Source organism: Coturnix japonica, chromosome 5 (assembly GCF_001577835.2).
Source record: "Coturnix japonica isolate 7356 chromosome 5, Coturnix japonica 2.1, whole genome shotgun sequence".
NCBI classification, from domain to species: Eukaryota; Metazoa; Chordata; class Aves; order Galliformes; family Phasianidae; genus Coturnix; species Coturnix japonica.
This window is the reverse complement of record NC_029520.1, coordinates 41562512-41590234: the sequence shown is the minus strand read 5'-3', so window position 1 is coordinate 41590234 and position 27723 is coordinate 41562512. Positions and strand designations below refer to the sequence as shown.

Sequence of the window (27723 nt, the reverse complement as noted above, 5' to 3'; positions counted from 1 at the left end):
TCATACTGCCCCTGCTATTTGCCGTATAACTTTAACAGGCTGAAATAACCTGATCTTTGCCCTCAATTAAGATATACTTCTCAGCCATGTGAGATTGTTGTAGACTGTGGACCATATACTGACAAAAGTGGATTGTATGGAAGACTATTAAGGGAATTGGATGAAGCACTTCATTTTCTAAATGACTGCAACATATCAGTACATTCAAAGGAAAGAGATTCTACGTTAATTTCTAAACAGGTAAGGTTGTAAGCTGGGTAAAAAAAAAACTAGGGAATTGAAGTCTTACTGCTTTTCTTTGCACCATGTGTTCTATTACAGAAACTTTCTATGCTAGTCAGCCTGGTATATCAGAGCAAAAAGATTTCCACTTGATTTGCAGAGAATCAACCCTCTGTATATAGTTACAATTTGTTTAGAATTTTTTTTTACCCTTAAATCTCACAGCAAATAAACTTCAGGGAATATAGTATAAAGAAGACAACTTGTTTTGTATTTTCTCATAAGAATGGAAGAAGGAAGAAATATTTAGAAGAGCAACTGATATCCTGATTGTTTTGAGATACTTCCATTGTAACTAATACGTATAGTTCATGAGCAGTACTGTTTGTATCTCATATGTGGATGTGATTAGTTATTTCTTGTTGGACCACTTGATTCTGTGTAAAGAAAAAACTTGTCATCAGCGATAATGCTGATTATATTCAAGTGTCTATGTTGTTCGAGTAGTAAATAGTTCTTTTTTTTCTGTTCTGCCTACACATACCCTTTTTTCCTTTGAAAGGGAAGACTTAACTCAGCTGTGCAATTTCATGTTTAGGTATTTTTGGAAGCTTGGCATTTATCGCTAATAAATTAAGTAAAAAGTACCTCTTAAAGCATTTATCTTGTTATGAGTTTTATGTTAAACACAATAGATAATGCTTCTGCTTTGAATATTGAGCTGCCTCAAGAAGTTTTTTCCTTCTTAGCATAATTATCTGAAGGTAATTTCAAATACCAATTTCATCAAATTGCAAAATTAAACTTTTTTTTGAGGCTCAGAAATGTGCAAAGCTCAAAGTTGAGTTTTTGGGACTTAAGAGGGGAGGAAAAATGGCTCCATTAAATACCAGAGTTTCCAGGGTTGCCTAAATGACAAAAGCCAACTTTAAATATCTTTGTAATAGAACGTATCACAATATTCATAAGCTGTATGACATGAGAAACCAGTTCTGTTTTATGTGAATAACTTACGAATGTACTCTTTTGAACTGATACTTGAATTCATCTGTTGTAGATATTGTCAGACTGTCGAGCTGTGTTGGTTGTTCTGGGACCCTGGTGTGCAGATAAGGTAGCTGGGATGATGGTGAGAGAGCTACAGAAGTATATCAAACATGAGCAAGAGGAGCTGCACAGGAAATTTTTATTGTTTACAGACACTTTCCTAAGGAAAATACATGCACTCTGTGAAGAGCATTTCTCACCTGCCTCACTTGACCTGAAATTTGTAACTCCAAAAGTAATAAAGCTGCTTGAAATCTTGCGCAAATACAAACCATATGAACGGCAGCAGTTTGAAAGTGTTGAATGGTATAACAATAGAAATCAGGATAATTACGTATCGTGGAGTGATTCTGAAGATGATGATGAGGATGAAGAAATCGAGGAGAAAGAGAAGCCAGAGACTAATTTCCCATCTCCTTTTACAAATATTTTATGTGGAATTATTTTTGTGGAAAGAAGATACACAGCAGTTGTTCTAAATAGGTAAATCTTCTTTAAAAACAAAAAAAGGCATGTTCAGCTGCCTACACGTGGATGTTTACATTGTGAATATGGAAGGGATTGTCTTTTATCTTCAGAACTCTATTTAAAGTTGCATTAGGGAATTATACCAGATCCTGTCTCAAGAAAGAATAGCCAAAAAAAAAACACAAGTGTTTGTGTGTGGATGGGGAGAGCAAATGTATTTGAAAATTGTACTCAAAGGGTAAAATAAGAGTACTTGTATTAATTGTTCTTTATATATTTGCAATGGATGCTGGGAATTTCTTTAACTTAGTGAGAGCTATACTTCTGGAAATTTTACCATTAGCTTACTAAATCATTTTACTACATGATACAGGCCTGCAGAAATGCAAATTTTCACTTGCCAAAATTCCTCTGAAGGTTTACCAGTACTACACTAGGCACTTTCTTACAGTTTTCACCAAGAAAGATAGGAATTCTGAAATTTTTGCCAAGATATACTTTGAAGTAGTCTCATTCCTTATCAGTTCTCATTCCTGAATGTGATCAGTGATAGATATACTTAACATTCTTAATTCTTAAACACCGTTTGACACAAACTGGGTGACATCTGATTTATATTTTGGGGGAGAAGGGAAAAAGTAGGGTTTTTTCTTTTTTAATAGAGTGCTAAAAGTGTACTTTTGCAGTCTGCTTTTTGAGTTCTGCATAACTCTGAATCTGATGCTTCAGTTTTTATCTCTTACCTGACTGAGTTGTTTGAGCTGCATAATATAGTCATTGATCTACAGACTTGCCTATGTATTTTTTATGCACTTTTTTGTTACCTTTCTACATTCTTAAATGTATATGCAATGTAATGCAAATCATGTACTTCAGTGGAATTAATGTTCCCTGTAAATAGCTCCTGAAAATATAACTTCAATAGATTCTTGCAAAGTTGAGGTGTTTCACTACTAAACAAGAAGTGAACAGAATTGTTAAATATTAGCTTAAACTACAAATCCTTTAATTTCCAGCGTCTCTCACCAGGTGTTCTCATAGACAGACTTATGTGTTATTAATATATATTGAAACCAATAGAGAATATGATATCTAGATAGAATAAGTAGCCACTTCCTGCCATTTTTAAGCCTTAGGCATCTTTGGTGCAAGTTATGGGCAGCAAAGAAATTAAACTATACAACTTCTGTTGAAAATTAGATTGCATAATTTCAAAATGCTTCTTTACTTAATGCACACTTAGTCACAGAATTCCTGGAAGATGAGCAGACTTCAGCTGGTTGACAGAAGCCTGTAGGCCTTCTATGGGAGATGCTTATGTTCGAAGGCCTCTTCTGATTGCAGCAGTGTTGGTGCTGTATGTAAGGAAGATGTAGTTTCCTGAATGAGGAAGTCATGAGGGTTTGAATTTGTCTATCAAAACCTCTCAAGCTTTTAATGGTCCAGTGTTGATCAGAACTAACTTGAAGTACTATCAATTTAAACAAAAATGTATAATATGGTAAAACAAACTTCATAAAATAGTATTACAGTATGTAGTTCATGATGACTTAAGGAAGGGGCAACCCTTCCAGAAAGTAGGTAGACTGTTTGTTTGTTTGTTTTTCTCTGAAGTAGTAAGTAAAGCAGATCTTTCTTTGGAGAACTTCAGCAGCAACTACTATTCATGTTGTAAGTACTACAGGCTAACAAACAGAAACAAAACCAATGAATCTCTCCTCAGAAACTAACATTCTTATGACACAACTGATGAAGTGGCCTGTTTACTCTCTTGTCTGTACAATTGAGTCCTTTTCTGAAAAGGTTAGGGGAACTAGAAATCACTTTCTAAAGCTCAGTATCCATTCACTTTCATTGCAGTGCCTCACTGCTCTCCTAGGGAAGGATCTTATATCTCTTTGGAAAACAGTTCCTTTTTAGCTACTAGGACTCACATTTTCTATTAAATTATGAGGTTAAAGTCTTAAATGTTTCTCGAAAGCATTCCAAATATCTACATAGTGGTGTGTTTATTCAGTTGCTCTTAATTTTTCTCAATTTCTGTAATAAGTAGGACACAAAAAGAGTATTTCTAGTGTACAGTAGTAGTTGCTCTTGAAGGTATACAGCTTGGTACAAATGCCACACAGAAAAATAACTTTTTAAAGTGTTGTTAAAATTGTAACTCTTTCTTAAAATGACTGTCTCAAGAGCCTAGACCACATATGAAAAGTGAATCTGTTCAGCTTCAAGCTAATAAAAGCGCATCTTGGTACAAGGGGATCCTTCTAGTTTGTTTCTGTAAGGATACCAAGCAATTTGTCAGTTTTCCATTATCTCATTTATTCTTCCTGCCCATTACAGTTTCAACAAAATACAAAGGAAGGAGGTGTTCTGGGTTCCCATAAACTACTAGAATCAGTAACCTGAGTAGTAAGTACTCCAGTGGGAGAGGAAGGAAAGAGAACTTAGCCAGCTAGCTGCTGCCAATCAAATGGAAAATGGCTATGTACTGGTTGGTAGCTAGCACAGTACCCATCCTCTTCTGTGAGGCAGAACTTCTCGACATGTAAGTGGGAGGGGTTGGAATTACTGTTGAGGGTATATGGAAGCAGGCTTTCCTTGGACAGGAGGAACACCTCTTGATGAAAACAAGGGGTGTACTATAAGAACTAGTACTGGGATGGCTATACTGAGACCTACAAGAGATATAATTGTGTGAGGAACCTTGGTTTTATTGGTTCTCCTCTCTTAAACCTGTATGGCTGAGAAATCCCATATTCTGCCCATGCTAAAAACAGGTCTATTAAGGGTGCCATGGCATAAACAATTACTTTTATTGAGCAAGGTAATAATGCTTTTAAATCCACAGATATCTGGTTCTAGATTCAGTCCTTTTTTATGCAAGCAATTTTCTCTGGTGCTTGAAACTAAGGCTGGCTTATATGGCAAGATGTCTAATTTTTGCACTTCCACAATTTTATTCGTTTTTAAATGTTGGTTTTGCAAACAAAGGATTGTTTTCCCCTGTCTGGCTTGTGTGACTTCTAAAAAGCACATGATATTTTTAGGTTGATAAAAGAAGCTGGCAAGCAAGATCCAGAACTGTCTTACATCAGTAGCAATTTCATAACTGGACATGGCATTGGCAAGAATCAGCCTCGTAACAAGCAGATGGAAGTAGAATTCAGAAAACAGGAAGAGGTAACTTCAAGAAAAATAATTGAAACTTGCAGTAACTTCAGTATTCTTCTTACAGGCAGAATCAGTCATTAGAAGTATGGGGAATACCTGTGGTTTTACAAATATGCATGCTAATTTGGGGTACAGATGTTCTTCATGAAAAATAACAGATGTTTAGATAAATTGTATGTCACATTGCACAAACAAAACTTTATGTAAAGCCTTATTTGAAGTCATGATCATTTCTTGTCAGATCATTAACTTTTTCCGTTGTATTAATAGTAAGTATAGTAATACTATACAGCAAATAGAAGTTCCTAGTATTTTTAACAGCTGTTGAGCTTCTTTTGTTCATTTTTGCTAAAAAAGCATTTGTTAAATCTCTAAACTGTATAAATGTAAAACTCCATGGTTTGAACACATACGATTTTTGGAGGTCAAATGCATTTTTCTCCCACCTAGGCTGGGTTGCCAACTTTCTGGCTTTTGTAATGATACTGTTATTTAATATCTTTATTTTTTTCTTTTTTTTTTTAAATCATTGTATGTTTCTCTCAATTTGACCATTTACTTGGTGCGGAGAGAGTAATATACAAGTCAGACTTCAAGAAATGCACGTTAATGCGGCAACACCAAAATTTTAATTGTAATAAAGCTCATGTAACATAGTAGGTTGAGAGCTTAATAGTGAATGTACTTAAAGGAAAAAATGTTAAGTGTCTTATAAAAGTAATGAAGTTAATCGTGCCTAATAAATCTCTAATAAAATCACACACTATTTTATATAGGAGTGCAAAAAAGACATTTCTGTCATCCAGAATATATAGTCTTGAAAACCATCACAAACAAGCATGGGCTGAATCCACTAATGAAGGGTTGTTGTTTATATGCTGCTTGTATTAAAACTTAAAATCAGTGTATGTTGATGGTATCGATTCTTTAACAAATTTGAAATACACACTATTTAGTGTTATGGGGAGCCTCTCTGTATATATTGTAATGAGATATTCTGTAGTTTTTACTTTTTAAGTTTTTTTAAGATGTTTACTTCTTTTCTTGAATTTGTGATCTAACTTGGCATTGCTCCTAATGTTCTTGAAAGTATTCTTTGTTTCTTCTCACATTTCTCCAGGAGGGGATGGGAGAGGAAGTCCTTATTGTTTAGTAAATATTAAAAATAGATGTACCAACTCTAGAATGTGTTGTTCTTTTATTTCCTTCCCAAAAGGGTATATTTCAGTCTCAGAAATAATTTATAGGAAGAAAAATCGCTCTCCTGAAGGCAGTATTTTATTATACTGTATTTATAAAATGTAATTAGATGTGATGCTTCCCTGTTACCTGATTGACAGTAGATCCTTAGACTTGCTTAATTCCACGTATCAGATATAATTCCTAAAAATTGGTAAAATAGCCCTGCTGTGTTCTGTAAACACTAGCAGCTTTACATCTGCATACTTGAACAAGTTTTTGGAATGCCTGAATAATTCCTCTTAGCTCTAATAGCATTTCAATGAGTTGAGCGATGCAAATGGTGACAGATCAATCTCTCAAATTTGTCTTCCTTACTTTTACAGGTTCTTAGAAAGTTTCGAGCGCATGAGACCAATCTTCTTATTGCTACCAGTATTGTGGAAGAGGGCGTTGACATACCAAAATGCAATTTGGTGGTGCGTTTTGATTTGCCCACAGAATACCGCTCCTATGTGCAGTCAAAAGGAAGAGCTAGAGCACCAATTTCCAATTACATAATGTTAGCAGATACAGATAAAATTAAAAGTTTTGAAGAAGATCTTAAGACATATAAAGCAATTGAGAAGGTATGTGACCAAGGGACTGTGCCTACTTTTCTTAAATTTATTGTAATGTGTTTTAAAGGAAAAATCTCTTACTGTGTTCTGTTGTTCTGTTCTTGAAATGTTAAGATCCTGAGAAATAAATGCTCAAAATCTGTTGATACCAGTGAAACTGAAACTGAGCCCATTGTTGATGATGATGATGTGTTTCCACCGTATGTGTTGAGGACAGATGAGAACAGTCCAAGAGTTACTATCAACACTGCAATTGGACACATAAATAGGTATGAGGCATGTTCACTTTTACCTCTTTTCTATGAATGGAAAGTTCATCACTGTATCTTGTAACACAATATTATAGGCTTGGGCATTGTGCACATTTCATCTTGGAAATCTTGACAGGGTCTTCCAAAGAAAATTGTCATGGAAGTTTGAAGGCATGGTTTGCTTGTTTGTTCTTTACAGATATTTCAGCTCTGATAATAAACATAATAATCGATTCTTTCTTAATAAACGTAGTCCTGTTGATAAAAGCTGCTCTGAAAACATTTAGTTTTAAAACTGGTAGCAAGGTTGTTTTTCTTTTCTCTTACTAAGCTAACTTTAAAAACAAATAAGTAGCTTATTAAAACTGTAGTACTGTGTTCCAGTCATAAAATTCACTCTTACAAAGTCAGCGTGTTGTTGGGTTGAAAAAATACAATTCTTTAAGGTGAACATAGTACCATTCTGCCAGACTGGAGACTATTTCCAAGGGAACTAACCAATACTATATTTGTAAAGTCACAGCAGTTAGAAAAGGCCTTTAGAGACAGGTTAAGGTGAATGTTGTGACCCTCTTCCAAAAAGGCAAGAAGGTGGAGACAGAGAAGCACGACTGCTTAACTCTTTAGTATGAATACTTTTGGAACATGTTTCCATAAGTATAAAGAAGTTGTGAACAGCCAACAGTTTCATCAAGACCAGTTTTTGCATGTCTGAACCTATTGTTTCGTGTATGACGATGTGCTTGACTCTGTGAACAAAGGAAAAACGGATCATATAAAATCTTTCTGTTAACTAAAGCTTTTGATGTAAGTTTGTCTGTATGGCAATTACGTGATACAGGTTGTTTGAGTGGGTTGCCTGGCAAATGGAATCCAGCAAAGCAGTCAGATTGAGACAGAGTGTAATGGTAGATAACTTAAAGTGTAGCTGGCATGTGGTTATGCATGGTACTGCTTTTGAGCCATGAGAAGATCCAGTGCATGTCACTCTCATGGTTGAATAAAAAGTTCCTTGACACATTTGATCCTGACATGTGTTCAAGAAGCAAGGAATGTGATTACAGTGGAGGAGATGTCTAGAGGTTGAGAAACAGATGAAAGGAAACTCTGGTACATGGGATGGAATGGTGTCATGGAGTTAACTCTAAATCTGTCTGTGTCTGTGACAGGGGGACAGCCTGAAAAAGAGGAGAGGAAGGGGGAGGGGGAGGTATCAAATGTTTACAAGCTAGTTTGGCCAGGTTCTGTGATTAATGGGGAGGCAGAACCCACAAACCTGCACCCAGGGTAAGTGGGGGAAAAAAATGGGAAGGGTAGACAGATGGTTGATGGGCATAAAAACAAAACAGTGGCAACAATCTGAGGAGGAAAGCTAATTTTCTAAATCAGAATGCAAGATAATAGTATAATGCAGTATAATAGGAATTGAGGCTAATAAATAAAAAGAGTGAGAGAGTGGCCAAACCGAAGGCCTTACGCTAAAGCTGAAGTGATGGTGACAGGATGTACACTGCAAAGATGAGTAGCAAAAAAAACAGGACAGTCTCGTGTCTTGTGAGCAGTTTCAGCTTTCCCTCTAAACAGAAAATAGAGATGCAAAGTCCTCTGGGATATGTAGTCCTTCTCTTCTGAGAACTGGGTACCTGGAAAATCAGCAGTCTGTGGAACTGAAGCACTAACTCTTTTAACTCCCAATGCTTTATGTGATCTTATGATGCGGAATACTGATAACAAAAATCATAAAACCGTGACAGGTAAGAGTTATCGGAAGTGTCTTTAAGTTTCACTTTGCAAGTTTTGATTATTTGAAAAATCTCTTGTCAATTTAGGTACTGCGCTAGATTACCAAGTGATCCATTTACACACCTAGCTCCCAAGTGTAAAACCCGAGAACTACCTGATCATACATTCTACTCTACTCTCTACCTGCCAATCAACTCACCTCTTCGAGCATCAATTGTTGTAGGTATTTGGGGACAAAACATAGAAATAAGTGAATTTGTTGGTATAGATGTGTGCATGCTCAGTTTTTTAAATTGATATTTTTCAATGTTAATGAAAGTCACATGACTTTCTCTGCCTGCATTGTGCTCTGTAACTGCATGTAAACCTATTTCTGTTATCTGTTTTTGCAACAATTACTATCTTTTCGGTGGGCAAAATATTTAGATATCCATTGTTTTTTTGGCTTGGGGTTTTGGTTTTTTTTTTGCGTGCTTATGTATCAGATGTAAGTAAACATGCTTAATTGTTTTTCACCAGTAGTATTTTGAATTCAAAAGCTTTTGGTTTCTGTAGAAAAACAGTGTAAATTAGCATATCTACACAAAGCTGTCAGTAGGGTAACATGTTATTAAGTTTTGTTTGTCCAGTGTTTATGTTAAACTGTTCGTAATATATGCGCTAATCAACTGAAGACTTCAAGAAATATTAAAATGTTTCTAGGGTCCTCCAATGAGTTGTGCAAGATTGGCTGAGAGAGTTGTAGCTCTTATTTGCTGTGAAAAACTGCACAAAATTGGTAAGAATTTGAAAAGCAGTATCTGTTTGGCAAGTTATTTTCTTTTTTTTACAGTTAAATACTGAAGATGATCAAGACATTATGCATGATTTTCTGCTGAATCTGTCTATTCTTACTTCCTTTCAGCTTGTTTTTGATATCATCATGTAGTTCATAGTTTAGCTTACATGGTGTAAGCTGAAGTAATTTTCCAGTTATTTAACTTAATTTTGTCTTAAGCAGCAAATGCAACTTTAGTGAAACCCGAAGAGATTTCAATATTGAACATATTCAGTGTATCGTTCTCTAGAAGGTATTGGTTGTAGATCAGGATTTAGATACTGCAGGCAAAAAATAAATTGTTGGTTTTTAAAACTGAGTTTAAGCAAAATCTTACAAATCCAGAGCCCCAAACTGTTCTTTTTACTGCATCTTAAGTCATGGTCCAGAAATAACATTGCAGGATTATTTCAACTGTCTTGTCTCTTATAAGAGTGAATTCTTAACTATAAAATATTTTAGAGAATGTTATCAGAGCTCTGGTGCAATACAGAAATGTAAATATTTTCTTAAATAAAAACTATGATAAGTTATACGTGTTGATGACTGAAACCATACCAGTGGATTTATCACAGAGTAATATTTCTGTGTCCCAACTTCATGTTGAGTGCATAGTCAACAGTGTCATTTCCTATTTTAGAACGATACATGAATATAACTGTTCCTTTTTTGTTACTTTAACTTTTTTTGAGAGTTTTTTTTAGACTTTATTTCAGTTACTGCTTGCTTTTTGTGGCCAAAGATATTTGAATTTTCTCGAATACTTTCGTAACAGAATTCAGGTTTTCATTTTCTATTAATTTTTCATGAAGACATTTATTGTAATATTTTATATTTTAAAATATATACTAAAACAGTAATCTTTATCATTCCTTTCCCAACATTGCACTTCTGAAAACTTACAATAGTAAGTGAATTTTAAAAACTTAGGTGAGGTGTTTTCCTGAACATATTTGTATGGAACTTACAAGGTGAGAGTGTGATTGTATTTAATGCTATTTATTTGTAATCTTTCACAATACCTAGGTGAACTGGATGATCATTTGATGCCAGTTGGAAAAGAAACGGTTAAATATGAGGAAGAGCTTGATTTACATGATGAAGAGGAAACCAGTGTGCCAGGAAGACCAGGCTCTACAAAAAGACGACAGTGCTACCCTAAAGCTGTTAGCATTGCTAATGTTTATTCTTTTCTGATAAGAGTCTTTTGGAACAATTCAGTTTGTACTTGGTTTATTATATAGTTTTGACTGTATGGAAACTTGCATTATTACCTGAATTAGCTTATGCGAGCAAATGTTATGGAAGTGTGCTTGTAGTTCCAAGTTTTGAAGAAACTGTACATTCTTTGTAACTGTTTTTCCTGCTACTGCGTAAGAATAGGCAGCAGAAGATATACTTGCTTTAAACCCAAGGAAGGCAGCAGTCACAATCTGGTCATAAAGAAGGGGTTGCTTTTACCCCTTTCTGAGTATCAGAACACCCCAGGGAATGTGATCTCCAAGTAGAAATTCTCCCCTTGCATCTGCCAGCCCTGAAATTAGATTAGGTAAGACCATGGGTCCACTCCTTTTGGTCACGCGGGTGAATTGCTTCCACCTGTGCTACCAGGGCTGTATACACCCCTTCACAAAGTGCTCAATCATTGATTTTATCCTTATGATTTACTCAGGAATCTTTCTTCCTCCCCTGTAGTTTCTGAATTCTGCCTTGTGGTCCTTTGAATATGATCGGTAACAAACAGAAGCTTCTGGTAGTAGCTTCTGACAATCTTTGCATTTCATGAAGAAACCTATAGCTCTTTATCCCATCTGAGAATGTCAGCATGTATTCTCAGAGCAGTAGTTTATGGTGATGTGCTGTACCAACCAAGAACTTCATTCTTGGATTCTTCCACATACTCCAATTTTAATAGTAGCTTAAATAATTGGTTATTATGAAACACCAGGAAAAGAGACTGCGTCATCATAAAGAATATTATAGAGCGAATTACAAGATTAGGAAACCTTTTTTTTTCCTGCAAGACTTATTGGCCTGAAACTTTGCAAGGTGTTTCTTGGTGTTTCTTGTCACCACAAGGGCCTCTTACCTCTAGTGATTTTTCTGAATTAAAGCTACTTGTAAAATGCATGACTATATTCTTTCTCATTCACAGGGGTTGATTTGTCAAGTAATGCATCGTTCTTTCTCAGCTTTTTTTTTTAATACAGAATCTGAGAATATTTTCCCTCACTTCTGTCCCAACTTTTCACATCTGGAAAAAAAGCTTTGGCAAATGTTTAAGGTCTACAAGATCCTCTTGGGCTTAATATAGTTATTAAACTTATGAGTAATTTTCCACTAAGCCAAGGCCTTAGTTTTGCTACAGTCTAACTTTAAAATCCATAACTACATGCATTGCAGTTTGTTTTTAGATAAGCAGAAGGATAACATTCTGAGATCCGTAAAGATCCTAGCAAATGTAAGGGATGATCTATGATAAATATGAGCAGCAGAGATAAAATTGTTCCTAGCTGTGGAGAGCATTCAAATTTACAAGCTAGATTTGTTAATAGGAGACTTTTACCATGTAACACTAGGCAACACCAGCTATGTATAAAACTTAATATATTCAAATTGTATTTAAAGAAAATTATGTTTTAAAACTGTTTATCTAGGGGAAATAATCTGTGTTAATAAGATGTAAATTCAGCTGAGCTTATAGGAAAGCTGAATTACTAGATCATAAGGTGTTTTTTTTTTTAATGTTGCTTCTGACTCCTTCCCTCTTCCCTCATTTATTTATTTATTTTCATTCTAGTGTTAAGATTGAAAGATGTTGGACATAGGGCATTCTAGGTATACTGGATAAATTGGCATCAAAAGCTTAGTTGTGTTAATTATGAAGTTATGTCTGTATTGTATAGTTAGACTTATGTTTCTAACATAGTGGATGGTTAGGGGTGTAGTGTAGTGCTAAGTTCCCTTAGCAAACAGGAAGATCTGGGAGCATTATTCTCTTTTGATGACATGAGCTCCACAGTTCCAGGCCATGTTGCTGATCAGATGTTTTTGTGTAAGAAAGAGCTTATGTAAGTCTAAATTAATTTTCTTATTCCTCCTTTTTAGCAGTACCTTACCAAATAAGCACAGGGATGTTTGTTCAAAGAATAGCGTTTAGGTTAGTTTTGCTGATTTAATCATGCTAATGTTTTTCTATTTTATGTTTTTTAGATTCCAGAATGTTTGAGGGATAGTTATCCCAAACCCGATCAGCCCTGTTACTTGTATGTAATAGGAATGGTGTTAACTACTCCATTGCCTGATGAGCTCAACTTTAGGAGACGAAAGCTATATCCTCCTGAAGATACGACGAGATGTTTTGGCATATTGACAGCCAAACCAATACCTCAGGTAATGAATTTAGCTCCTTTATTTTATCTAATGTGCCTCACAATCTCATTTTTCCAAGCTGAAGAGTTGGAAATGATCATAAAAGGCAAGAGACGTCTGAATAATGACTTTAATATGTTTTAACTTTTGCTTAGACCTCAGAGGTCTTGATGTGTGTCCCTTCCAACTGGACATGAGTGATGTTTCAAACAGCTGGCAGACTTTCTGTCATTATTATTGTGGTAGCAAAGTGTTAGCAGCAGTCTTTACATACAAATGTCTGAACTGTGTAACTAGTACTCTGTAGAGGAATCCTATTCTGAATTTTTCACTTTTGATTTTTTGATTATTTTTTTTCCCCATATTTAGATTCCTCACTTTCCTGTGTATACTCGCTCTGGAGAGGTTACAATATCAATTGAGCTTAAGAAATCTGGTTTTACTCTGTCTTTGCAAATGCTTGAGCTGATAACACGACTCCACCAGTACATTTTCTCACATATTCTTCGTCTTGAGAAACCTGCACTAGAGTTCAAACCCACAGAAGCTGATTCAGCCTATTGTGTTCTACCTCTTAATGTTGGTAAGAACAGAGGTGCTTTTTTAAATATTCACTTCTAATTCTTTTAGCAAAACATTTTTTAATATTTATTTTAAATTTCAGAGATTAACTGCTGAAATAATGTCGTATGTGGTAGTATGAAGTCTTATGTCAGTATTCTTTTTATTTCTTATTCACAATTCTTAATTAGATTTAATTTGGTGATGTGAGTTGATTTATAGCAAATTCCAGTTGACTCAATAAAGGTGTAAAATCGTACACATATATTTTTGTATGTGTGTATATATATATTTATCACAAGTAAAATAGAAATATAGAATAAGAAAGCACACTGGATAAGAAAAAAGAAGTTGTAATTTACAACTTGTCAGAAAAACTCTTCCTGAAAAACTTTCCTGTGAATAATTGTGTTATACATTTTCCTTTTTGAAGTTGATGACTCCAGCACTTTGGACATTGACTTTAAGTTTATGGAAGACATTGAAAAGTCTGAAGCGCGTACAGGCATTCCCAGTACACAGTATACAAAAGAAATGCCTTTTATTTTCAAGTTAGAAGACTACCAGGATGCAGTTATCATTCCACGGTGAGTAGCAAGGATCTATTTGGACATTCTACAAAATAAGCATGGCTGTGAATGAGATAAGAAAAAAAGGATTTTGTGAAAGCTTAATTACACAACATATTCTTCAGCAAAGAATTTCAGATTTTCACGTAGTATCCAGTGAGCATCACTAAAAGGTGTTTCACAATCCTGGCTTCAGTTTTCTAACATTGTATCTCTATTAAAATAGTTGTGTTCTCCTTAGAAGGCTATGGTGGATTTACTATATTAGGTATTTTAATTTTTGAATTTTAAGCTTATTTGCCAGTGTGGATAGAATACATTTTTTGTATGGGAACTTTGATTCTCTGAACTCTACTGACTCTAGCACAAATAGGAAACCAGATTAAAAGAAGCAAAGTTAGCAAGTGTAATTGGTGTTTGGAATTAAGGAATCATCATTTGCAGAATTACTCTTCAGACTGTTATCAGTATATTTGATTTTGAAGTTGTTAAACCCTCATTTATTTAACTAGTGTTTGAAAATAAAAGCCCTAAATTGAGTTATTTAATGGTTTTTCACTTAATCACATTCAAGCATCAAGAAATCACCACCACAAGCTTTACTCTAAGGATAAAACATGCTACACTGTTCTTTTTTTTAGGTATCGAAATTTTGATCAGCCTCATCGATTCTATGTAGCTGATGTATACACTGATCTTACTCCACTCAGCAAATTCCCTTCCCCTGAATATGAAACTTTTGCTGAATATTATAAAACAAAATATAATCTTGACCTGACCAATCTCAACCAGCCACTGCTGGATGTGGACCACACATCTTCAAGGTAAACAACAATCATATTTCTGTTTGATATTTGAAATACAACAACAAAATGCTATTCTTTTTCCCCTATGTGATAAAGTTAAAGGTTTGTGCTTTCCAAAATACTGTTTTTTCTCTGGTGATACCTTGCATATGTTACACTCAAGTTACAGTTGTATATTGCTTTTATTCTTTTTTTTCCACTTCATAATGCGTTACAGGTGAATTCTAAGAACAAGTCGTCACTTCAGAAAGTTTAAGCTTGTAAGTTTTATTTATTAATAATATACTTACATTAGACTGTTTTCACATGTATTTTAGACTTAATCTTTTGACTCCTCGCCATTTGAATCAGAAGGGGAAAGCGCTTCCACTGAGCAGTGCTGAGAAGAGGAAAGCAAAATGGGAAAGTCTGCAGAATAAGCAGGTAAAATACAAGTATTAATTCAAGTTGCCTCTGCATTAACAGTATCCTGGAGACTACCCTTAGAAATATAATTATATTCTTCCCGTCCCAGATACTGGTTCCTGAGCTATGTGCTATACATCCTATTCCAGCATCATTGTGGAGAAAAGCAGTTTGCCTCCCCAGCATACTTTATCGCCTGCACTGCCTTTTGACAGCAGAGGAACTAAGAGCTCAAACAGCCACTGATGCTGGTGTAGGGGTTAAATCACTTCCTGCAGATTTCAGGTTTGTATTTTTTCAGTATGTTTAAAATCTGACTTCATTGAAAACAAGGGGAAGACTTAACTGCTGTGAGAATTTGAGATTGATAGTCTCTGTTTAACTCAAGTCACTTGTCAGTGACACTGATAATTAAAGACTTGATTGGAAATAGTGACTACAGCATCTAAATTCACTTTTTAACAAGTATGTGCATGTAGTTATCTATAATCTTCTTAACAACGCCAACATGTTCTCTTCACAGATATCCTAACCTGGACTTCGGATGGAAAAAATCTATTGACAGCAAATCTTTCATCTCCATACCTAGCTCCTCTTTGGTAGAGAATGAAAATTACTGTAAGCACAGCACAATTGTAGTCCCTGAAAATGCTGCACATCAAGGTGCTAATAGAACCTCTTCTGCAGAAAAACATGACCAAATGTCTGTGAGTTACAGAACACTGCTTGATGAGTCACCCAGTAAACTCCAAATTGATGTCTCAGCAGAACTTGCAGCAATTAATGGTGTTTCTTATAATAAAAATCTTGCCAATGGCAATTGTGATTTAGTTAACAGAGACTTTTGCCAAGGAAATCAGCTGAATTACTGCAGGCAGGAAATACCTGTACAACCAACTACCTCATATCCCATTCAGAATTTATACAGCAGTGAGAACCAGCCCAAGCCCAGCAATGAATGTACTCTACTGAGTAATAAATACCTTGATGGAAATGCTAACAGATCTACCTCAGATGGATGCCCCAAAATGACAGTGACCACCAGTACTTCAACAGCTATTAATGTTTCAAAAGACAAAGTGGATTCTGAAAAGAACACTTCCAGTGGGTACTCCTCAAAAACTCTTGGTCCTAATCCTGGTCTCATTCTTCAGGCTTTGACTCTTTCAAATGCTAGTGATGGATTTAATCTGGAGCGGCTAGAAATGCTTGGTGATTCATTTTTAAAGCATGCCATCACTACGTACTTGTTTTGCACTTACCCTGATGCGCATGAGGGACGGCTGTCATACATGAGAAGCAAAAAAGTAAGTAGCAACAATCCAACGCTATCACATATAACACATTATATATAATAAATATGAATTACATTAAATTTATATATTTATATATTTATATGTATATAAATACAGGATGAGGAGATTGATGCTACTATAGCTGTAATTGAAATTGTAGTGGTTTTTTGTTGTTTTCGTTGTTTTTGGTTTTTTTTACAGTTTGTTTCTAAAGCAACTGAATACAGGGCTGAACTGAACTGAAAGTTTTGGGTTAACGAGAACATATTTGCTGGACCAAACATTTGAGTTGTTTAGAATAGAAACTCTAAATGGGAGCACTTGAATCAAGAGTTAGCAGCACAGAGCATTAGACTGTAGCTTTACTGACCTTTTATCTCTTTCCACAATGGGTTGCCTTCTGCAAAAACTTTTTGCATGATCTTACAGGAATACTGCAAATGAAACAAACAACAAATTGTACATAACAGTTAAATAAAAATTTATAAAAGTATTTTAATGTAAATATAAACAGTAGTGAGCAGTCTTCATTTCTGCTGTTACAATTTTAGAATTCTAGAGTAGTAATTGTTTTTTTCCATGTAACATGAATTAAATTTAATGTTGAGAATTTGATTTGAGTACTTCTAATAATATGCATTACTGAGGATTAAATAGACTGAGTAGTTTCCTCTTGGAAAACAAGGAAAGCTGGATAACTTGCTTGCTTCAAATAAAAGTTGCAGAGCTCTTGGAGCTGGTTTGGAGGAGGGCCATTAAGATGGTCAGAGAGCCATCTGCTATGAATACAGGTTGAGGGAAATGGGCTTGTTTAACTTGGAAAACAAAAGGCTCTGGGGAGACCTCATTGTGGCCTTCCTGTACTTCAAGAGAGCGTATAAACAGTAGGGGGAATGGCTGCTTACATGTGTCTGTAGTGATAGGACAAGAGGGAATGGTTTTAAAGTGAGCCAGGTTAGGTATTAAGAGGAAATTTTTCACACAGAGGGTGGTGATGCACTGGAACAGGTTGCCCAAGGAGGTTGTGGATGCCCCATCCCTGGAGGCATTCAGTGCCAGGCTGGATGTGGCTCTGGGCAGCCTGGACTGGTGGTTGGTGATCCTGCACATAGCAGGGGGGTTGAAACAAGATGATCTTTGAGTTCCCTTTCAACCCAGCCCATTCTATGAATAAAAGCAATTGAATATTTGGGTTCAGATTTCAAGACTTGAAAAAGAAATGTGGAAATTGTTTATAAAATAAGAAATGGAGGTCATAAGTTGGTAGTTCAAAAGTAAAAGAAACTCTTGATGTTTGTGTCTGTGTTTTTCCTTTCCTTTTAAAATATTTAAAAGCTTTTGAGTCTATCAAAATAACATCTGGATTATAACTTAAGTTTTTTTATGTGGAACTGTTTAACATTTTCTATTGCTAAAGTTTAGGTCAATCTGACCCTAATAGTAATCATTTTTCATTCCAAATCTAGCTTGAATGTTGATTGTTAATACTGATAATTAATGATGCTTGTCCAGGTTATATTTACTGTTATTCTAAAATTAGTAGTAATTTTATTTTGCAAAGAGAACTTAGTGTAACAGATTTCTTTTAACTGAAATTGTCACATCTAATATGTTTAACTTAAATAAATCTCTGCCATGCTGTGAATTGGTTTCACTGTGTTAAGAAATGTGAACACCCTTAAGAGCGCTGAAGGAAATGCACGATGGTATAAAATCTGACCTGACCTCATAAAATCAATTTGGTCCTTCATGTATTAACCTTTTCTTTTATAAATATGTGTCCAGAGATTTATCAAAGTTTTTTTCCTGAAGGTCAGCAACTGTAACTTGTATCGCCTTGGAAAAAAGAAAGGACTGCCCAGTCGAATGGTGGTATCGATTTTTGATCCCCCTGTCAATTGGCTTCCTCCTGGTTACATAGTAAACCAGGACAAGAGCAACACCGATAAATGGGAGAAAGATGAAACGGTAAGAATTCATTTAACAATGTTGATGAATAATTGTCTACATCTTTTCAGAATAGTTTAATGACTGTGATCTGTATCCCCTAACTTCTACCTCCTCCTCTCCCTCAGGTATTTTGCTACATTTTGGAAAATGAAAATCTATATATTTATTTCATTTCTATCTAAAACATAACCCTAACTTAAGGAAAATGAGTGGCAAACTGATCCCAAATAGAGCCCAAACTAAGGAAATTTGTTGAATATCATCCAATATATGTTAATGGAAAAGCGGGAAATAAAAGCTTTTTTGCTGTAGTTAAGGTACTCTCTTGAGTTTACCTGGTCTGAAGTTTCTTCTGAAAATTTTAAGCTGAGTTATCATTATTGGTTTTGCTGTAGCATATGTATGCAGAAGAAATTTCAACCGTCTGCTATTTAATAAATGTATTTACCTTCGTAGAATATATGAAGCGATGTTATTTTTCATAGTGCTTTGGAGAATGAAGTTTACAGCTGGCTTGAGAAAATATTGCTTGCTGTTAGCTAGAAAGCAAGGACAGTTGAGAATTCCTCTTCATTGAAAATAAAATGCAGATGTAGACACCTCTTAGTGCCTATCGCTAAAAACTTGGCAAGTCTTAATGAACTATGAAAATTACTTTCTGATTGAACTCATTTTATGTCAGGAGTAGAAGTGAATGTTAAGGAAACACCACTGATTTACAGCAGCCAGTGATTTAGTTTTTAGGTGATAAAAATAATTTGGAGGTTAGGAGAGAGGTTTTCTATTTTTATTTTTTTTTCCCCAGTACGAAGACCACACTCAGATTGCAGAACCACCAGAGGGCACATGAGAGGGCTGTTAGGTAGATGTACTGTGCAAATAAATATTTACTGCAGAATAAAACAACTTGATTATTGTGGTTTTATATTGTGCCAAGATTTCAAAGACTGTTTTACCTTTCTAAAAATAAAATAGTACATTTGGGACAGGTGATAATCATTGCTTTTAAAATGCTCTCAGTTCTCCATAACTTTTCAGCGGCATCTTCTTCTTTCCCTATTTGTTTGTAAACCAAAATTATCAATTTCAGACCAAAATAAAGAGTTTTATATGCCAAGTGGCAGACTAGATTCCTCGTGATCTTAGATTTAAATCTCATTGTTTATCTATGGATCTAGAAATCTCATTTCACTATGACAAATTATTGTTGAAACATCCTAATAAAAGTTGGTATTATTACGTTATCAAACATTAAGATATTTCCTGTAGCAGAATGGTTTTAATTTATCAAATAGCAAATTTCCAAACAGCAAGGAGGAAAAAACCAACAATGTAGTTTTATTTAGCTTGTGGTCATAACTTATTCGAAGTTAATTTTATGTTCTTTAAGAAAAAAAATAATAATAATCTCTTTCGGGGTTAATTTTCTTATTATTTCTGAACTAATGAAAAAACAACTGTCAGAATTATATCCTGACTCATTTAATTACCAAGCATTCTCATCACTTAATTTTTTTCTTTTTTTCTGTTTTTGTAGTGTGAGAGGCAATGTGCAGGCGGTGTTAGGGTAGGTTACTTAGCTGTCCTGTTTCTTAGAGTTATTTAACTTGTGAATGAAATTGCAGCAAAAAAATGCAGTTTATCGTTTTATAAATATTTGCAAGGACGGTCACTGAACTCTTAAATGAACGCTTCTCATTTGTGTTTTAATGGCAGGTGGGACAGGTGATATTTGATAAGAAGTTAGCTCTAGTTCTAGGTGGTTAGAAAACTTGCACTGCTACTAGTGTCTAGAATAAATACTTATTCAAACGTTGCAATTTTCACTGAACAATTAAAGTTAGTGAAATCCCTGCTTTGGACACATGAAATGGGTATTTACAACAGCAGAACTTTTTTGGTAAAATATAGCTGGGTTGTGAGTTTCTATAGCCATTCCCTCTCTGTTCCACCGCCTTTCCTAGACCTGGCTAGGGCTGTCACATTATGTTGAGGAACGTTCTGATCCAGTTGGTCAGTGGGTGGTTTCAGGGGTTTCCTGGTGGGTGCACCCTATAGCTGAACATCCACAGCTCTCAGGACTTGTATATTTGGCCCAAATAGAGGGGTCCCCAGTTTTTAGCATCTGGTTCACAGATTCGCAAGATTAGATAGCTGAGACTACAGCTATAGACTACATACATAGACTGGGGGCAGATACAGACTACAGCATACCATACATAGATTGAGGGCAGATATAGGCTGTTTCACTTGATTCAAAATGGTGTTGGCTTTCAAGATCCAATCCAGAAAAGCACTTTGAATCTGATCTTGCTCCGATCAAATTCAGTGGCAGAATTCCCATTGACATCAGTGATGCTGGGTTGAGCCTGTGAATAGTCCTTTTGATATAGGAACGGCTACTTATGCATTTAGTTAATATGTTAAAGTGCTTTCCTGGATTGGGGCCACAGCAAATTGTACAGCATCGTATCTCTTGGACATATCTGTGTTCAATTTACAATTTACTTCAGCATGCACCAATTTGTTCCATGTGAGGAGAGAAAAGATATGAGACATCATTACTTTTATTGTTGTGGATATATGATTATGTATTAAAAACGGTGACAAATGTAAATTTAATTAAACAAGTTACGGGTATAGTCTGCAAAAAAAAAAAAAAAAAAAAGCTATGCACTTGCCTAAAGAATAGGATTAATACTGGTTGCCTTTGCACTGCATCATTATTCTATATAATGATTTAATGTGCAGGTTGCTGTTAAGTACCAAACAAAATTCTGTGTTGCGTAACTGTGTCATTTATCTGCTTTTCCATTCTTAGACATTCTCTATTGTAGTCTTGGTGATGCAAAACATTTGAGAAGCTGGAGAGGTTTCATATGTGTTAAAATTACATGTTATTAATTTGTTTTTCTTCTGCTTCTAAGCAGATCACTTACTGAACTCCTATCACAGACGATTAGAACAGTGTCCCACACGTGCATTTAATTCTTGCCAATCTGTTATTAGACTCTTCTTTTGGTCTATAAGAATTGCCTACTCTGACTAAATTTTAATTCGTTTGCTGAGTAGACTACAAGTTATTTGCAACTCAACTGTATTTGAGAGCATAAATAAATATATTTTGCTGCTTTATGTAATGATTATTGGAGCGCTTAGAGTTTAAGAGGCTGTTTAGTTTTCAACATACAAATATGCACTTAGTGTTTTTTTATAAGTCAGTTTTGTGTGCACTGAATAAAAATATCAGCATGAGTTCCTATGAAACATACCATGTGTGGTATGTAAAACATACAAAACCTTTATTACTTAACCTGTAGTAGTGTATTCCAAGACAATTATTCTAGACTTAGAATGCTAGTATTAATTGAGGTTATATTGTGTATCTGATTAGACAATATACTATCAACTAAAAAAGTCAGGCTTATTAGCATATACTACTCATATCCTATTCTTATGACAATTATAGAATAAAATACTATTTTCCTCTTCAGTAGCATGATTTTTTTTTTGTGTGTTCTTTCATAGACAAAGGAGAATTTGTTGGCTAATGGTAAACTTGACTATGATGATGATGATGAAGAAGATGAAGACCTAATGTGGAGGTTGCCCAAGGAAGAAACAGACTTTGAAGATGATTTTTTGGAGTATGATCAAGAGCATATCAAATTCATAGATAGCATGTTAATGGGATCGGGGGCTTTTGTGAAGAAAATTTCTCTCTCTCATTTTTCAACCACTGATTCAAACTATGAATGGAAAGCACCCAAAAAGTCATCCCTGGGTAACGTTCCGTTTTCATCAGATTTTGATGATTTTGACTATAGCTCTTGGGATGCTATGTGCTATTTGGATCCTAGCAAGGCTGTTGAAGAGGATGATTTTGTAGTCGGCTTCTGGAATCCATCAGAAGAAAACTGTGGTGTTGATGCAGGAAAGCAGTCAATCTCATATGATTTGCATACAGAGCAGTGTATTGCTGACAAAAGCATTGCAGACTGTGTGGAAGCCCTGTTGGGCTGCTACCTGACCAGCTGTGGTGAAAGAGCTGCTCAGCTTTTCCTGTGTTCACTGGGGCTGAAGGTGCTCCCTGTTATTAAAAAGACTGATTGGGAAAGCACTCTGTGTGCGACTGGAGAGAACTGTAACAGTGAGCTGAAGAATCTTTCACCAAACTCTGTTTCTACTTGTATAGTTAATTCAGAGCCTTCTCTTTATAAAGACCTGGAGTATGGTTGTTTGAAGATCCCACCAAGGTGTATGTTTGATCACCCAGATGCTGAAAAAACCCTGAATCACCTTATTTCTGGTTTTGAAAACTTTGAGAAGAAAATTAATTACAGTTTTAAGAACAAGGCGTATCTTCTTCAGGCATTTACTCATGCCTCGTACCATTATAATACCATTACTGGTAAGTTCCCTTAATGAAAAGTGTTTTCTCTTGCATAATAAATGTAAGATAGGTAATCTGATTTAGAAGGGGAGTACTTGTTGAAGCTATATCTTAATGATTATTCATATTTTTATTTTTTTTTAAATAAAAGGTACAGGATACAGGATGTGTCTTTGAGACTGTATCGTTAATGCACACAACTAATGTTAGATTCTCATTCAGTTGTGTTAAATTCATATGTAATTGCAGAAAATCTGAAAGTTCTGATCATGTTTTGCAAGTATATTTAGCAGTTTGTCACATAGTTTAATCTCAAAGATTTTAGTCTTTGAGTGTATAACTAAGACTCAAAGTAGATTTTGCAACATTGATAGACTTCAGTTTGAAGTTGGGAATTTGAAGTCTTAATTAAAGTTTAGTTATTTTAATGAGTGAATGTTTAATGCAAAAGTTTGAAGTAGTTTTCTTAATCAGACTAAATATTAATTTCAGGTTAATTGCTTACTGTTCCTGTACCTGATATAGCATTAGACCAAATTTGTAATATTCTCCAGTTACTTTCACTTTGTCTGATTTTTTTATTTTTATTTTTATTTTTTTCCCCATATTGAAGTAGTTCCTTACTCCAAGAAGTAAGAAATCTTTTCCTTAATTAAAGGAATAATTCATTTTGAAAAGTTAGTATGTTGAGAAATAGTCCTGATGAAACACTGGAATAATCCTTTGGTTTTATGTTTGAGGTAGCATTACCTATGTACATACTTTCTATAGTAACTTCACAAAGATATAGATTATTTCTTTTTATATACTATCAAGGAGAAATGTTGAGGGATAGCAAGTAGATGAAATTACGTTGCTTGTAGCAGAAACTTTTGATTCCAGTCCCTTTTCTTTATACCATATAAAATAATTTGGAATTGCCGTAACAGCTAAGTGTTTGGTGTTTTTTGTTTTTTTTTTCTTAAGAAGCATTAGTTGAGATGTCGCAGTGTCTTAGCTGCCAAAGGCAACTGAATCTTCTAGCCGTTTCACTGTCAAGTTACCTTTGTAGTAGTTTTGTCCTCCTTCTCTTCCCAACTATATTCCTGTTTGCTTTTCAAAGTGGCTTTTGTGAAGATGGTGTTTATATTCTAAAAACAGACCTCCATCCTTTTCAGATCAGTGTGTTAGTAGAATTTTATTTGTATGATTTTTTCAGCATAATAGGATGACTTTAGGCATAAGCATTAACTGTCATTATATACAAGTGTTTTGCTAGCCTGACAAATTAACATTTGTCTCAGGAGTGTTTGTGCTACAAGATAACTGTTCTTTTCTTATAATTTACTAGCAAACATTTTAAAGAGAAAGATACCTGTTTTAAAACATGCTTGGTTCTTCCCTGAACATTGGTTATTTTGTGGAATTTGCATGGCAGTTTACCAAATCTTCTTTCCAGAAAGGCCTGGAAAGAATGTGTGTGTTAAACTTAATTGTGTTGTTGTACCTTCTTTTATTTCCAATGCTTTAAGATTGTTACCAGCGCTTAGAATTCCTGGGAGATGCAATTTTGGACTACCTCATAACCAAGCACCTTTATGAAGACCCACGGCAACACTCACCAGGAGTTCTTACTGACCTGCGATCTGCTCTAGTCAATAATACCATTTTTGCATCGCTAGCTGTAAAGTATGACTACCACAAGTACTTCAAAGCTGTCTCTCCTGAACTGTTTCATGTTATTGATGACTTTGTGCAGTTTCAAATGGAAAAGAATGAAATGCAAGGAATGGATTCTGAGGTTAGTGGTAATAGAAATGTTTCCAGTATCTGATTTGTAGTATGTTGTTAGATTTCTTATCATTATGCACGTTTTTGACGTGTTTTATTTTTAATGACAAAGTAGCCAAAGAAGCAGGTGGCTCTCAGTAGTAAAGCATGCAATATGTGGAGTAAAATACAATCTTCAGGAAGTGTAATGTGAATAAAAACATCAAGAAAATAAGTTGAGACCAGTTTTGCCTGTAGATTTTTTTTCAGTTGATTTCTCTCAGTGTTTCACCTCTGTGTTGTTCTTAGCTTGCTTCTCTGATTGGAAGCCTACTCTACTGTAGAGCAGTAATGAAGAAGCATTAAGTCACACAGTGCTGACTTAAGATAGGATATCCACACGACACCATAAACAGTTCTAGCTTGGCAAAATACATTATTTAATGTAGCACACTGTGTAATAAATGTTCACTGTTTTCATCCTGGATGCCTTCTGCTGGAACCAGGTGTCAAAGCATCTTGCACCAGAATGTTTGAAATGTTCCTAGAAGTTTTAGAGATGCTAAACAGGAAAACATAGGCATCATTTAAATAAACAACTTAAAAAATAGTTTAGCTGAACACTTGCAAACTAAGAAAATATCTGAGATATGTAATGAATATAAATGGAATATTTTACATTCATTTCAAAAATTTATATTTAATTCAATGAATGTTCTCTGAAGAATGGACTAAAGCCATCTCATTTAGATAAGCTGCTCAGAGAATGTATGAGCACAAGGACCTGCTGAGTGACATTTTAACCAGGGTCCATCTCATGAGCCTTTTTTAAAAAAATATCATCTAGTAGATTTCGTATTAGTTTGCCTTCAGAAAAACAATTTCTAACTTCTTACAAAATATTCTGAGATATGCTGTAGCTCTAAATAAACATATTAACCTTGACTTAAGTAATTTCTTTTTTTTGATAGACAATTTAAAGCTCAGCATTCAAAAGCTTTCAGTTACTAAGGTGTTTACAGCCCTTGCATCTGGCAGAGAGCAAAATCCATATGTTTTATGGGAAGGCTGAGAAAACTAAGACAAGACGAAGAAAATTGTTATTGAAACTTAGATTCTCATCAGAAAACCAACTATTATCTGTGTTCTTCACAATATGACTAAAAAGGTTTGAATCTCAAGGGCTCATAAGTGATCTTTAGCTTTGTTCAGTTTTTGCTGGTATGCAAAAAGATGGTCTAGGAACTTTGATCCAAGTTGCAACCAAATTGTCAGATAGCTGTTTCAAATAAAATTCTTGTTTCACTCTCCCTGTGCCTGCTCCCTATCTTGGTCTGGCACTGAATTACTAAAACTCTTATTTCATCACAGTTAATGCACAGAGTCTTTGTTTCTGCAGTCCATGCCAACTAGACTGCTTTCCATGTGTGTCTCCACATCATCTGCTTTGCTTTTTTCAAATCTCACTCCTGAAACATCTGTTGCTCCTTGCCTTATAGATCTTAATTTCTCTCTCCTTCTGTTATTTAAGTACTGTAGAATTCTAAAGTGCTTTAGTTTGAACTTGGTATGAAATACGCTCTTCAGAACACTGTTCATTTCTTTTTTTTTTTTAATCATCATATTTCCACTTTGAGGGTATATGTGTCAGGTGTGACTTGTTTGATATATTTTAGGGAGAAATGTTGTAGAAGGGACTAGTTTATGAAGCATTATGGTGACTGTTAAGAGATCTGAATTGCATCTTAAGACTAAAATAGGGGCTGCCTGCTGTGGAAAAGACAAAAAAGTATATTTCTCTTTAGGACAACAATAATCCAAAACATTTTGTTTCTTGTATTACTGTGCTTGCACTAAAATGAATGCAAATCATGTATATTTGAAAAATTTGTAGTTAAGGAGCAGTGTAACTCAAGATCTGCATAAGTTTAGTTTTAATGATAATTGACTTCGGACTTAAATTAGTTCAATAGCAAAAATAACCACTGCTTGTTATTTTTAAAAAATACCTAAGTGTACCTGTTAGCTCAGTCTAATGTTGATGGTTATTAGTTAATAGAGACTAACTTTATTAATGCTTCTTTTATGCTTTGTCTTTTGGAATAAATCAAGTAATAAATGGTGCATCTGACTTTCATCCACAGACTTGACTTCAGAGGTTTTAAAGCCTCCTTCTAGGAGGTCTTCAATGTATGAAGTCTTCCTTTGTTATGAGTAGCTTTCGACTATTGATTGATAGAACTGAGTCTGTTTCTTATTGGAAAAACCAGACCCATGGTGAAATGCTACAGAATTATTACTGGAGGAATTCACAAAGCACGTTAAGTCCTCTAAGCAATGGTGTTTGGGTATTATTTTTTTTTCCACATTTGAAAAATGATATATCCAGCAACTTGATTTCATTGGGGAATAAAAGAATAATTTCACAACAGAAAGCTGTCAATGAAAAAAAGCATAAAGGAAGCAGCTCAGGATAGGATATAAGAGAACTTACATTTGTGAAGATCTTTGTTTTATTTTAAAAGAAGCAAATGTCTCTCTTTTCTCCTCCCTTTCCCTCTCTCTCTACCCCCCACCTTGTTGTTGTTTTTTTAATTGCAAACAGCTCAGAAGATCTGAAGAAGATGAAGAAAAGGAGGAAGACATTGAAGTACCAAAGGCCATGGGGGATATATTTGAGTCCCTTGCTGGTGCCATTTATATGGATAGTGGAATGTCTTTGGAAATGGTTTGGCAAGTGTACTATCCAATGATGAGGCCATTAATAGGTATAGTCAGCTTTCAGGAAAAAAAAAAAATAATTAAGAGCCATCTGCATTGAAGAGAACAAAGATCAATTTTTATTTTTATTTTTTACTTTTTAATAGAAAAGTTTTCTGCTAATGTGCCCCGTTCCCCAGTGCGAGAGCTGCTTGAGATGGAGCCGGAGACCGCCAAGTTTAGGTAAGAAGATGCTTTCTTTGGAACACACCACCCTAAAATGTTCTTAAGATGTGCTTATGAACCACAGAGGAGTTTTTAAATGTCACGAGCAATTTTTAATTTCTTTTGCATCAAAAAGTTAAGATTTTTGTATTTGCTTTTGTTTAACTTTCTGAGAAA

At 34.9% G+C, this 27723-nt stretch overlaps 1 protein-coding gene across 7 annotated transcripts in view; it reads left to right on the top strand.

Annotated features, from left to right (window-relative positions):
* The window catches only part of DICER1 (dicer 1, ribonuclease III), a 58515-nt gene that overhangs the window by 25854 nt on the left and 4938 nt on the right, over window positions 1-27723 (top strand). For all 7 annotated transcript variants that reach the window (XM_015865315.2, XM_015865322.1, XM_015865317.2 and 4 more), the window contains exons 9-28: window positions 72-240; window positions 1280-1752; window positions 4788-4920; window positions 6477-6719; window positions 6825-6979; window positions 8791-8923; window positions 9407-9482; window positions 10548-10687; window positions 12735-12914; window positions 13263-13476; window positions 13888-14041; window positions 14665-14847; window positions 15147-15252; window positions 15344-15519; window positions 15758-16541; window positions 18342-18497; window positions 22008-22890; window positions 24384-24652; window positions 27227-27389; window positions 27489-27564. In XM_015865315.2, coding sequence (XP_015720801.1) covers window positions 72-240; window positions 1280-1752; window positions 4788-4920; window positions 6477-6719; window positions 6825-6979; window positions 8791-8923; window positions 9407-9482; window positions 10548-10687; window positions 12735-12914; window positions 13263-13476; window positions 13888-14041; window positions 14665-14847; window positions 15147-15252; window positions 15344-15519; window positions 15758-16541; window positions 18342-18497; window positions 22008-22890; window positions 24384-24652; window positions 27227-27389; window positions 27489-27564 — 4866 coding nt within the window. The remainder of the gene's footprint in view (window positions 1-71; window positions 241-1279; window positions 1753-4787; window positions 4921-6476; window positions 6720-6824; window positions 6980-8790; window positions 8924-9406; window positions 9483-10547; window positions 10688-12734; window positions 12915-13262; window positions 13477-13887; window positions 14042-14664; window positions 14848-15146; window positions 15253-15343; window positions 15520-15757; window positions 16542-18341; window positions 18498-22007; window positions 22891-24383; window positions 24653-27226; window positions 27390-27488; window positions 27565-27723) is intronic.